Below are 13003 nucleotides of genomic sequence, written 5' to 3' on the forward strand. Positions count from 1 at the left end.
TAATTTCTCACGGAAAGTGGTACAATATTAGTGTCGTGTATGCTAGACACACTATTTCATTAAGGAAAAATATAATTTATCTGTCTATATCAAAAATATTGTAAAAATTCTTTATACTTCTCCTAATCAGCGCTAGTGATGCTGCAAATAAATTATGTGATTTGGCTAACATATATTTCAATTCTGGGAAAAGAATTGTGTTAAATCCCATGAAAACAACGTCCCCGTCTAACAAACAGAAAACGATTGGGCGCCAAATGCTTCTGCTTAGAGACCCATGCGTCGACTGCTGTGAAGATTTTAACAATGATTCACATACAACTACATAAGATTCAAGGCTCAATTAACACCAGACGAAAAAAGCATAAAAAGTATGTTTGGGACTCGTTGATATTATGAAAAAAGAAATACTGAGCATCTAAGGGGTGGCATCTTGTAGGCAAAGAATCTCCCAATTCTTGTCGAGTTTCTACAGGAATATTAAAGAGGTGCTGTTGATTTCTAATGATGTAGAATATTCGAATATTTATGTTTTTCTATGTATCTAAAATTCGATGCGTGTTTCCCATCCCAATGGCACATTCTCCTCTGCTAATGGCCCCATTGTATTGAATCGGTGCATTTTTAGCGGACTAGCCCTGTCCCAGATCGACTCAAACTTGTAGGGTCACAAAACCAAATAACAACCTAACTGACCTTGAAACGTATATGATTGCGTGCCCTTAAATTTATGGTTAGTATTTATCATATGATACGCAACGAATGCATGTGGATGCAGCGTTGGGTGTTCAGTGCAATACCTTGTCAAAAGTTGAACTATCTCTATGCTCCATACACTAAAATGCCTCTAATAACCTATTACAAATATTTTTTTATTAACTTAGAAATATGAATTATTCCAATGGAGTGAGTCACATTATGTACTCTGGGTCCCATTGATGGCCGATAGATGTGTGCATATCCCAAAGGAATTTTGAATCATTAAACAAGTTATTTTTTTCTCCCACGAATATGATGTTTTGCGCTTTTTCAGGCATCGCTATATCCAATAACGGACTAGTCGTGGTAAATTGGAGGAGCAAAGTGGTTACCGAATTAACTACGGACGGAGATACTATAAAGTCGTTTACTAACAACGCTTTTCAAGAACCCATTGACGTGACTGTCGATAGGAGCTACGGTCACATTTTGGTGGCCGATAACGGCTTGAGCTGCGTGTTTGTTTTTGACGAAGAAGGAAAAATATTGTTTCAAGTAAGTGCTTGCTCTTTAAATTTGACACGGTTTTTTAAATATATCACCATGTATATTGTTCAGACTATCTTTTGTACTTTCATTTTTTTTGTTCTTATCTGATTATTGTGACAAACCAGCCAAACAATTCAGGTCAAAATATTTATTTCAATATATTTTTGTGGGAAATTTAATTTTCTTTTTGATTTTGGGGTTTTGTAAATAAACAACAACTCAATATACATAATCGAAAATTATATCAATAGAATGATTTTGAAAATAACAATTATGTAGTACTATTGCAAATTATGTATGTAGACGTATTCCTACCTGTCTATTTGTTTCGCTTTTCTTCAACTTATTAATATGGTGGGTTAGTCAATTTTGGGATGAAGGGTGTTTATTTTTTACATTGACTAGATAACTGACGCTAAATAAATAGATATATATATATATATATATATATATATATATATATATATATATATATATATATATATATATATATATATATATATATATATATATATATATATATATATATATATATATATATATATATTTAAAGTTTAAAAAAATCGATACGTTAGTAGAGCTGCTAAAAAATTAAACCACTATACTAACATACGTAGAAATACACATAACAATAAATATAAATAAACATATAATATAAAATTACAAACGTAAATAAACACTTAACCTAAAATTGTATATACGCCCTTTTCCATCGGTAGTATTTGAGAAGGCGTTAAATGTTGCCTTGTTCTACTTTCACCTGTTCATTCTATCACTCTAACTCAACAGCTTAGTTAATTTGAAGATTACCCAAAATAATAGTGATTTTGCAAAATGCTCGGTAAATTTGTGTAAATTTTACATTGTCGGTTGCAGATATAACGATTTTTATACCTATTCAGTTTACCTATTTTAAAATTACTGAATGCATTTTCTTTTACATTTAGGTAGGGAAAAAAGGAACGTTTAGTTTGATATCGTCCGTTGCTATCGGGCCGCTTGGCGAAATCCTCGTCGCAGATTCAAGGATCCAGATGTTTTCTGCGAAAGGAGATTTCATGGAAATAATTTATGATGAAGGAAGAGGTAAATAAAAATCTATTTTTTTTGTATTGATTTCCCGTGGTGTGCCATCAACCGATACAATCAGGGAGAGATTCCATGGTGGGGGGTTTCATGTTCTATGGTAGACATGCTTGTAGAATGCAACGGAAAATAAAAGTGTTGAAAACGTATATTCGGCGTATGTTATTTAAAAGTTACCGACAATAACACGACACGTGGCAACCAATGTAATCCATTGCAATTATTTACTAATCATATTTTTTTTAAGAAACTTCCACTGGCCACTGTAATACTATTTACAAAACTTCTGGGTTCCTTCTGCAACCGAAGCAGGAGGGATCCAGAAGTTTTGTAAATAATAATCATCGTCAGTCTTGAACGATGGAAAAATATTAGGGACTATACGATGGTATAAGTTGGCTATAGGATCCGTTTGTAAGATTATCTGGAATTTTTTCTTCATGGGTGTTTCATGACAATCCTTTCTTCCTTTGTTTTCTTTGAAAATTACTAGGTTATGGTAGGATTTTAGAAATCTTAAGTAGTAATTTGTTGCTAAGATAGTCGAACATGTCGTTAACATTATCTAAAGAGAAAATAAGATTGCTATCTATTCGAGAGTTAATCTTAGTGAGACATTCAGTACAATTCCAAAAGTGCCGTTATTTGCGTTCCCAAATCAGAGAAAGGTTTCTTTCAGGAAAAGGAAGATACGGGGGCTTGGTCATAGACGGTCAAGGCCGAATTCTGGCAAGCAGGACCGAACAAAAGGGCAGAACGTATGTTCAGGTGCTGTCGACGATGGACAAAACGGTCAATCAGTGCATCGACTCGCACGAATCGAAACTTAAAAGGCCAAGCGGCGTAGCGGTTACCAACGACAACCACGTCGTAGTTGTAGACTTAGGCAATAATTGCGTCAAGAAATATCGGTACTGGTAATAAAACTTAACTACCGTTTTAATTAGGCCGGGATTGGCAAACTTCTTATTAGTTCACAATCGTATTCGTAATTTTATTGCAGATCATTTCAGTCGGACAGTTGTAAACCAATGATATCCATTATACAATTCTTTAATTCGTAAACCTATTGTTATTTCCTAAAATATTAAATCCAATACGGGTCCAAAGGTAACCAATTATTATATGAAGAAAGGAACAAGAGACAGTGCAACATAACATTATTTTAACAAAATTATATTACAGTCGGTTTTAAAGTTACAAAAAGAATTGTATGAAACATGTCAATTTATCCTAAAATCACGGGTATTTTTTCTTGTTAATTGTTGTGTTTACAAGGAAAATACTTGGCTATAAGGGCTTCAAATTTTACATATATTTTATATTCAACACTGTGAAACAAAGTTAACTTAAACGACATCCATCTCCACCGACAACTGAATTGATTTTTTCTTTCAGTTTTACAATGCTTTGGTTAGGTTACAACTACTATGCTTTTCACATTTAAGGAGTGTAAGGCAAGCATTACATATTTACTCGTTAAACAACATTTTTTACTCTAAATAATTATTTTTCGCCTTCTTAGGGATTATATTGTTTTTTTCATGCAGAGTTCTTAAACAGTGCTTTCGCTACTATTTCCTGAATATTTGTTGGAGATTTTCCACTTTCATTGTCATTTTCAAAATCGTTTATCAAATTTAAAACCATTGTCTATGCTTAGGGATGCAAAAAACAGAAAATTGCTTCTATTGTCCATATGGCAACCTAAAATTGTCAGAAGTGACAACTGTACAGCTTATCTTTTTGTTTCATGTACAGAGTATAGGTCTGTTTCATTCCAAACAAGACAAAAGAAAAACAAACGTGAAAGTGTGTTGTTGACTAATCCTAAAACCCGCACGATAAGATCAATTTTGACTATATACAACTTTTTTATAAAGTAAATGCAACAAACAATGGGTTAGTTGAACTCAAAATTATGTTTATATATCCAAGGGCGGTTTTCGCACCCTATCTAATCTAAGTTGAAAAATTAGAAGGCTAAACATTGTCACATGACGTATTGTATTGGTATGGAATTGGGTAAATCTGTTTTAAAATCGCGAATACGTTTATGATTAAGACTTACAAAATAAAATTACGAAGTTGGGTAATCCCGGTGTAGGGACTCGTTTTTGCAGCTTAATAGCACAGAAAAAACTGTTCATTAAATGAATCAAAATCGAAGTTGCTGGCCATTAAAATAGTCAAAATAGCAAAGTCGCTCGTACCGCGAATAAGAATGCTCGTTTTTTTGAAGTATCTCTATTGTTAGGCATTTTGGTTTGTAATAAAAAAAAAACATGTACTGGAAGATCATAGGCTGTGGAAAGGTCCTCAATTTTAAGACTAACAATTGTTATCAATTGATTGAAAAACTAAATTTGCTACTCAATGGGTCCTTAATTTTAAAACTAGCAGTCTTAATGGAATGAAAACATAAATTTGCTATTGGTAGGTTATAACGCTTTAAAAGCGTCCCTGATTTTAAGACTAGCAATTTTAATCAATTGATTGAAGAAATAAATTAGGTACTGGACGATCACGTGCCTTGAATGGCTTCTCAATTTTAAAACTAACAGTCTTAATTGATTGGAAAAATAAATTTGCTGCTGGAAGATCATAACGCTTTCAAAAGGTCCCTTTTTTAAAATTTATCAATATTAATCAATTTATTGAAAAATGTATATTTTGCCCCTAAAATTGAGGGTAAATTAATTTCACCATTAATCCTTCAGTAATATAAATTGATACGTCGAATGTCATTGCCATTGGCAAGAGGCTTAGCAACTTATATTTAAGATAAAAATTCTTTTGTAAGGAAAAAGTGAATGCTGGCGGCTGTCAAGCCCTAAAATCGGGAATTTTTTCAATAACGAAATCACCCAGTGCATCTTATCACAAATTAGCTATCTCCTCCTGGATATTTTGGACACGCCGATGAATTTTACATAAAACATTTATCAAAATAATTGTGAAGTTACCGAAAAGATAAACTATTAAGTTTCTATCAATGTGGGTGATCCTCAAGATTCCCTTGAACATTCAGTAAATTTGGGAAGCATTGTGGGTACATATAAAAAAGTTGTGAACAAAAATTCTTACGAGATCATTTGAACAAGGTATAAATAAAAAATGGAGTTTCAATTAAAATATAATGTATAATTTTTTCAGTTGTATTTTTCTGGCAGTTGCATGAAATACGCCTATTTGCTTTTTTGTTGGCTCTAACGTTCGGTTGTCTCATGATAGACTGTTGTTTAGTTAAGTTTATCTACAACTCACAAAAACAATAGTCGTTCCTAACCAAAGATCTCAAAATTTTTCAATGAACCAGAGCTACCCTACTAGATCTAAAAGAATAATCTTGTTTTAATACTCAAATAGCTGTCGGGCCAGAATTGTAATTATATAAGTGTTTGTTTTTTTACTTTTTGATACTAATGATTTTTTTGCTGTAAAAAATTAATTTTACGTTTAAGTTAGTTAGACACTGTCTCTTAATATGTGATTTTAAAATATGTAAAATTTACAGTTGTCACATTTTATTATATGTATATAGTACGAGATCTGATTTGTCTCAAATATTCAAATATACATTCAGTCAAATTTGACAGACCGTTTTTAATAAATTAAGAATGTATTTACCACGTATAGTAACTAAAATTGTACTGCCTTGAATCTTAAAACTTCTTACTAGGTATACAAACATTGTATAACTCTTGTAACCATTTGGACACTTGAAATTAGATCTGATGATACTTTTCAAAGAGTACTTAAAAAAAAGAAGTGATGAGAACAGTGTTATTTTGGATTTTTTATGTCATGTTCCTGTACAAATTGTTTTTCTCTAGTCACTAGCATGTATTTTTATATCATGTAGTAGTTATTTTGTATGTAAATAATAAATATTGAGGAAGATGCGTTTTTGTTCTTGAAAAAAAAATTTTTTTTTATAAAGCATATCTTTGGTACAACATCGACCCCTTGACTATTTAAAATCTCAACTGGCCTCAGACTTAGCTGTATAGCGCTTTTACAAATAAATTTTCTAAATTTACATTACCAGTGATATCAGACATGCTAAAATGGTTATTTTAAAAGATAGAGCTGCGCCCGTTTATTGGCTATTTTTTATTTGTAAAATGCCTCATTTCGCACCGAAACTGAACAGCATTCTGTGTTGGGGTGTTGGGTTTTAGAAATATCGTTGTTTAATACATGGGAAACCATTCCTATTGCTATACACAATTCTTTTACTAAATAGAGGACGCGCTGCTGTTGCAAATAAATTATGTGATTTGGCTAAGATACCCTTGATTTTTGTCAGAAGTATAGTGTCAAGAAAACCAGGAATAAGCCGAAAGGAAATGCATACACTAAGAAATCCAAAGGAAAGGTTTGTGAATGACGAAAACCAAAAAATCTGTGTAAACTTTTGTCGACATTGGAATCCAAAAGGTATGAAACAGATAAGAGACAACTTTTTATGGAATCCTAGCGTTTAAAAAAATGGTGACATGAGTATACAAAAGCGATAAGAAAATATCTTTCTGACAAACATTTATCTTGATGAGACATGGTTTGACATTCAGACACTCAATCCAAAGGATGGCCTGATTCTTCCTGAAGGTATAGAAAAATATACATTGTGGCTTAGTTCTAAAAATATTAGACTTATGCCTGGACTGCCATGAGATACAACGGCAGAACTTTTTGTGCTAATGGTTCAGGGATTGACTGACCTAAAATTCTCCGGAATAGCGTTATCATAATGGACATATCACAGTCGCCAACTACATAAGTTTCCAGTCAAATATTCAAATAATCAATTCAGCTTTTCGGTCGTTCTTAATCCGATCCACTGTGTTCTAGTTCCTCTTCTACTGTTTGGTATCCGTCGTGTCTAAAAGTATGACCAAGGTGAGTCTTTTTTCTCTCATTAGTTGTTAACAATTCTCGGCGTGTATGAACATTTTTTTGTTTTTTACCCTGTCCGGCCGAAGGTACTCTCAATTAGCATCAATAAGTCTATATTTCGAAGGCAATATACCTTTTTCATCATGTTTGTCCACGAGTCCACTCCATAGAGACGCACCGACCAGACAGCATATGCGATTCGAAGAGATATATTTAGATCCCGATTTCTAAGAATTTCTAAGAACGAACTTCTCAATTTAGAAAAGTAATAAAGCCTGCATATTGCTAAGTTCTTTTTTACACAAAGCACATGTACTTTTATTGCATTTCAATAATCCAAAACCATTGATCTATGAAAACACTATGCTGATTTCTGCTATTTCGGAGTCCAAATTAATTAGTTTGTCATCTGCCGTACATTATAATTTTTTTTTTATTTGACTCGCCTTCGATTTTTTGGTAACTTTAAAATACCCAGATATGGTTACGTTCTATTTCTTATTCTAACATTGATAGTTAAAATTTCTGTTTTGCTTAACTTTTTTGTTTGAATTTCTGATTTAGGTAGCAAATAAAAATATTAAACAGATTATTTAATCCTAAAAACTAACCAAAGCTAAACAAAACCGAAAGCACAACACACTGGATGGTCCTTCCAGCCGAATCAAGCGATAGGTAAATTGAGGAGAATAATAACGAGAAGCGGCCGTAGATAACTGTGTTTATCGGCGTTTAATTCCATTGATTTTCCAATACAAAAGTATCCGGTACAATCGGGGCTTCATAATAAATATCCATTAAAAAAAAAATATATTGACTGTGCCAATATTACTTATATTTTAAAAGTATCTACATTAAAAATGTCTAGTGTTAAGAATGTGTATTTTGTAGCGTACATGTTTCTTCTCAGTATTATTGATAACCTATTTAAAAAAAAACTAAGTTAAGCAATGATTAAAATGCTGAGCCCAAAAAAACAGTTACAAAATAACAGAATTTATTATATTCAATGTTGTCACTTAATTAAACGTGTAAGTGGAAATTCTGTTTAACTACAAATTTGCGAAATGTAGTGCAACAACAGTTTTAGAACAATTTCAAGTCAAAATTTAAAAAATGCACAATAGCAAAGTATTTATAAAAAAATCAACAAAATTCTATTGTATTGTTTGGAGAAGATGTAAGCTGTAGCAGCATATACTGTCAAGTACTGGATCCAGACAAATAACTTTAAATGCCATAAGATCTATTATATCCAATAGTTATGATTAGGATGGCAGTTTGAAGATGCTGCGTTATTATTAACTAAGTGCTTTCTTTGGATAGATCTCCGAAGTTTAATATTCAAATTTTCACTAATTTTATGTTAATTTTAATATTGATTTTTGTGGTGTTTAAAATCAAGCCAATAACACTAGCCAGAAATCTAAAACAAAATATCTACAGATAAATAAGCCTATTCAATGGGATGTACAAAATATTAAAGATATAAGCCTAACAACAATAACCACATGTCCAAGCAAAAATGCTGACAAATTTGCAAGTATCACATATACTGGCTGTCCCAGTAAGGACGACTGACTGGAAATTATTTTCAAGTTTCTGATATCGCTACCAGGGGGCGTAATTTGAATCGGTTTCTACAAAAATTTATAATATTAACCATAGTTAAAGGGGTTTTATTTTAAGAATGAGACAAGTTCTTTTTTCACTCTATCTCTGCAAGGTATATGGGGGGCGGGGGTTGTTCGAATATTTTCTTATAATACATAAATAATAAATATAATACATGTCTGGGTATCCCAAAAGGCTTAATGCATTTTAATAAACTTGGAGTTGTTAAAAATGGCTTTTTGAAAACTGCTAAGCAAGTCAAAATGTAGGAATCTCAGCTACAGTGTAATTTGGCGCCCTTCGAATGTACTGTGAAGAAATAATAAAGATCAATGATAACATTGTGTTTTGATTGTAAATATCATTTGGCATCCTATATAATAGATTTATTTCGTACATTTGGGATAATTAGACCTCTAAAGTAGAAAATTTTTCCTAAAATCTAACTTTTTTTTGAGCATTTTGCATATTATTTATTGCATTGTTGGCCATTTCACAGACTTGAATATCATTTTGCATATTATTTATTGCATTGTTGACCATTTCACAGACTTGAATATTATTTCCAGCATTTTGTTTTTACAGATTTACTTAATAATTTTTTTTTTTTAATTATTAGGATCCTCTGTTTCCCTAACATCGTACTTCATTGCCCCTACTGGGACACCCTATACATTGAACAACATCACCAAAATAGGAAACAGAACTGGTTTTATTTACTTACAAAATTATAATTAACAAAATCAGTACAATACCTACAGAGACATGTTTAATAGTTACATATGTAGTTAATATTAAACTATATTTGACCATTTTAATTTAAAGCCTTTTTCCTTATATTTAAGCCAAAATGTGTACTGCTACAAAATTGTGCTTTATATATAATATGAAAAATGAATAGAATCAGTTGAGAAATATATTTTTAACTTTAAAATACTAAAATTATGAAACAAATTCGTTTCATACGATCTTTACAATATGCAAGGAATTGTGTGACTACTGGTTGAAGGTTTATTAATGGTTATTACCATACTGTCATCACCATCACCATTACTGCTCGATTCCTGTTCAACTCGATTAGGAGGACTGATAATGGGAACAAGAACAGTTTGGTCTTCGGGGAGATTCCTAGGTATATATCTTATGATGCAAGACCTTTGCCATCTGGCATGAAGCCTGGTTACTGCATAAACCCACAAATAATAACCAATAAGTATGATACCAATTACAGTCAATAAAGAAACAGAGGAATTTCTTTCGTCTTCCGCTCGAGTAACAGCTTCTGAAAATTTCTGCTGGCTATAATACATGCAGACGATATATGTTACCACAATAATGGCCAAGGGTGTTATTACTGTACATGCTATTATGTGAACTCTTACGCCTTGTTCCGGAGATCTTGGTCCATTTTTGAGCCAATGGCAAATAGAACGAAAGTGATTAGTCTTCGCGAGTTTCTCCCTCCTAAACATTTGATGGCATAATTCACAGTTCGTTGTTCCTGATTCGCTCAACCACTGATCTAGGCATGATCGATGCACGTAAGCGACAGAACCCTAAAAAGTATTGCTGGTAGCTGAGACCTAAACGAGGGCCACTATTAGTAACCTTGCAATAGCAGGGGGCTACTAACTCTTCGACTTTTTCACTCTCGTAACATATACGACACGCGACAGAAGTCACGGACAGTTTTGGAGAAGTGGCATTATGCTCTTTACTAACTCGCGTTTGTTTCTTGTCACTGTTTTCCAACATTTTTTATTGAGTAGGTATGATCCTAGTGACCGGTGACTGGTGACCAATTATTTAGGTAACAAAATTTGTTGATACTTGGAAATTGTCACCCATTTGTCATTCTCTCTTCTTCTTCTTCTTTGTTCTTTACAAACAGTTGGGCAAGTCTACTATGGCCATTCGCCCATTACCGACATCCGTCGAGGAATTTCTTTTTTTGGTCACAGATCAACAATGAACAAAAAAGCTATTACCAACATTTATTCTCAGTTTCCAATATTGGGCTTAGACCGATAACAAAAAAAAAACAAAAACAAAAAAAACGAATTCCCCCGCTACCCCCGTGGACTATCCGGGTCCTTCGGCCTCCTTACCGGCGTGAACAGGAAAAAACCGAGGGGCCGGCGCCGATTACACCTTTAAAACACTCACTAGACACTAAAAACACTAAATCCACTCTGTGGAAACCGATTCCATAATTATTGGGGACGATTACAAAGGATTCTGTCGGGAGCGAACGGAGGTTAGACCGCCGCACACAATGCTCATCGACAGAATCCTACCCATTTGTCATCAAACACTAAATATCGTCACAGACATGGTGAGTTTGCATTAGCAATTCTTCTTTCTTCTTACACTTGAATTGACATAATTGCTAGAATCTTTAAGTTAATTTGTGTAAAGTAAACAGACACGGATTGAAAAATTTTTTACTTTTAAACAGAGCATCAAAAAGCAATTTGCTAGACAGGAACATTGCTCACTGTCATCAAACACTAAATATCGTCACAGACATGGCGAGTTTGCATTAGCAATTCTTCTTTTCTTCTTACACTTGAATTGACATAATTGCCAGAATCTTTAAGTTAATTTGTGTAAAATAAACAGACACAGATTGAAAGATTTTTTCCTTTTAAACAGAGCATCAAAAAGCAATTTGCAAGGCAGGAACATTGCTCACTAAAATCGAAATCTTTAACTACAGAGGATAGTTACATCGGCCAGTTTGGCGCGAGTAGTGACGTTGTTGTCCTATTTTCCTTTCATGTTTATAGGGTAATCATCGCTTAAACTTTAGACTATTGTATTCTTATAGACTCACGTTATATATTTAGTCTGAATATGTTTAATGGATATTTAGTGGATCTGGAAACACAAAAGTTCTTAAAATAAAAACCGTAGGAATATTTGAAGCAGAAGGGGAATAAGTTTCCAAATAGTAACTACAGTAAAACCTGTTAATAACGGCCTTAAAAAGGTAGCCGTTATTTTCAATTTTTGTATCTCACAAATAAAATCATTATTTTATTTTGACTTTTTCTTTAACAGTCAATACCTATACACATACATATGAACAGGAAGGTGAACTACAACACTAATTAATATTATTTATACATGTCACATAAATATTGCAAGATATTCATATAAAATAGAAGTTGTTAAGCTTCTTAAAAAAGTATGTTTCAACCTTTGTTTGCTTTAAATTGTTTAACTTGAATTTATAAACTTCGGCTTCAAATGTAAGTGAAATTTGAGAAATATCCATAAAAATTTCATTATTACGATTACTCAATAAATAATTTTGTATGTCTCTTAATTTTGTGCAAACTTGGGTCATAAACTAGTTTTTTCTGTTTTTATCTTCATTATTATTGCGCAGTTCGTGAACAATTTCCATATTTTATTTTTATTTATTTGCATTTTCCAAATTTATCTAAATCCACAATTCCGTTAGAAACTGTTGTAAAGAGTTGTTCAAGTGGTGTTTTGTCTTCTTCTTCAAACATTATATCTTCTTGGATAACACCGGAGAATTCGGCCTTGAAAAGCATTTCAGGATTGTAGTAGGAAATACCTTTTTCCAAGCAGTTGTAATTCATACTAGGGCTTTGGTTAAATTTACGTTTTTTTCAGAAATTTCAAAATCACATTCTCTTTTAATAAAAAAATTTCGATAAATAAATTTGAAATTCAGAATTATTCCTTGATCTAAGGGTTGACAATGCGAAGTAGAGTTATGCGACAGGAAGACTGGTTTAAGATTTTCTATGGGAACTTTAGAATGAATGGCATTATCCATGAGAAAAACAACTTTTCTATTTTGTTTTTTCATTTAAATGTCAAATTTATTCAGCCATCTTGTCATAATTTATAAAGATGGCCGTAATTAGATGGGATTTAGTGTAGGTCATTTCCTTATAATTGATAATAATAATAATTGATTCGATACTGTCCGTTAACTCAGGTGGCCGGTTTTACTGTATAAGATAATATTCGGTCGATGCAAACTCTCCTTTTTGCCAGGATTTCTTAGAAGATTGATTTGATGACAACCGTTATACATTTTGTCACTTGACCTCTAATTAGTTAAATTGGTTCATTCTGACTGCCAATGACAGTTTTTAAATCTAAATTAATT

At 32.5% G+C, this 13003-nt stretch overlaps 2 protein-coding genes across 7 annotated transcripts in view; one reads left to right on the forward strand and one right to left on the reverse strand.

Annotated features, from left to right (window-relative positions):
- The window catches only part of LOC132702955 (tripartite motif-containing protein 3-like), a 51277-nt gene extending 45042 nt beyond the window's left edge, over positions 1-6235 (forward strand). For all 4 annotated transcript variants that reach the window (XM_060671880.1, XM_060671882.1, XM_060671879.1 and 1 more), the window contains 3 exons: positions 1034-1254; positions 2196-2334; positions 3014-6235. In XM_060671880.1, the coding sequence (XP_060527863.1) occupies positions 1034-1254; positions 2196-2334; positions 3014-3255 (602 nt within the window). In that variant the 3' untranslated portion in view covers positions 3256-6235. The remainder of the gene's footprint in view (positions 1-1033; positions 1255-2195; positions 2335-3013) is intronic.
- Positions 1-10695, reverse strand: part of LOC132702957 (E3 ubiquitin-protein ligase MARCHF2-like) — a 29154-nt gene extending 18459 nt beyond the window's left edge. Inside the window, exons 1-3 of one of the 3 annotated variants that reach the window (XR_009619000.1) lie at positions 10459-10695; positions 7370-10406; positions 6378-7222 (exon numbers count right to left, since the gene is read on the reverse strand). Coding sequence is in view for 2 of the 3 variants with exons in the window: in XM_060671884.1 (XP_060527867.1) it covers positions 9822-10406; positions 10459-10605 (732 nt within the window). In the remaining variant the exon portion in view is untranslated. Of the gene's footprint in view, positions 1-6377; positions 10407-10458 lie in introns of those variants that run through there. The other 2 variants (XM_060671885.1, XM_060671884.1) reach the window with 2 other exon arrangements.
- Positions 10696-13003: the final 2308 nt, after the last annotated feature.

Source organism: Cylas formicarius, unplaced genomic scaffold (genome assembly GCF_029955315.1).
Source record: "Cylas formicarius isolate icCylForm1 unplaced genomic scaffold, icCylForm1.1 PGA_scaffold_6__28_contigs__length_40554024, whole genome shotgun sequence".
Classification (NCBI taxonomy): Eukaryota; Metazoa; Arthropoda; class Insecta; order Coleoptera; family Brentidae; genus Cylas; species Cylas formicarius.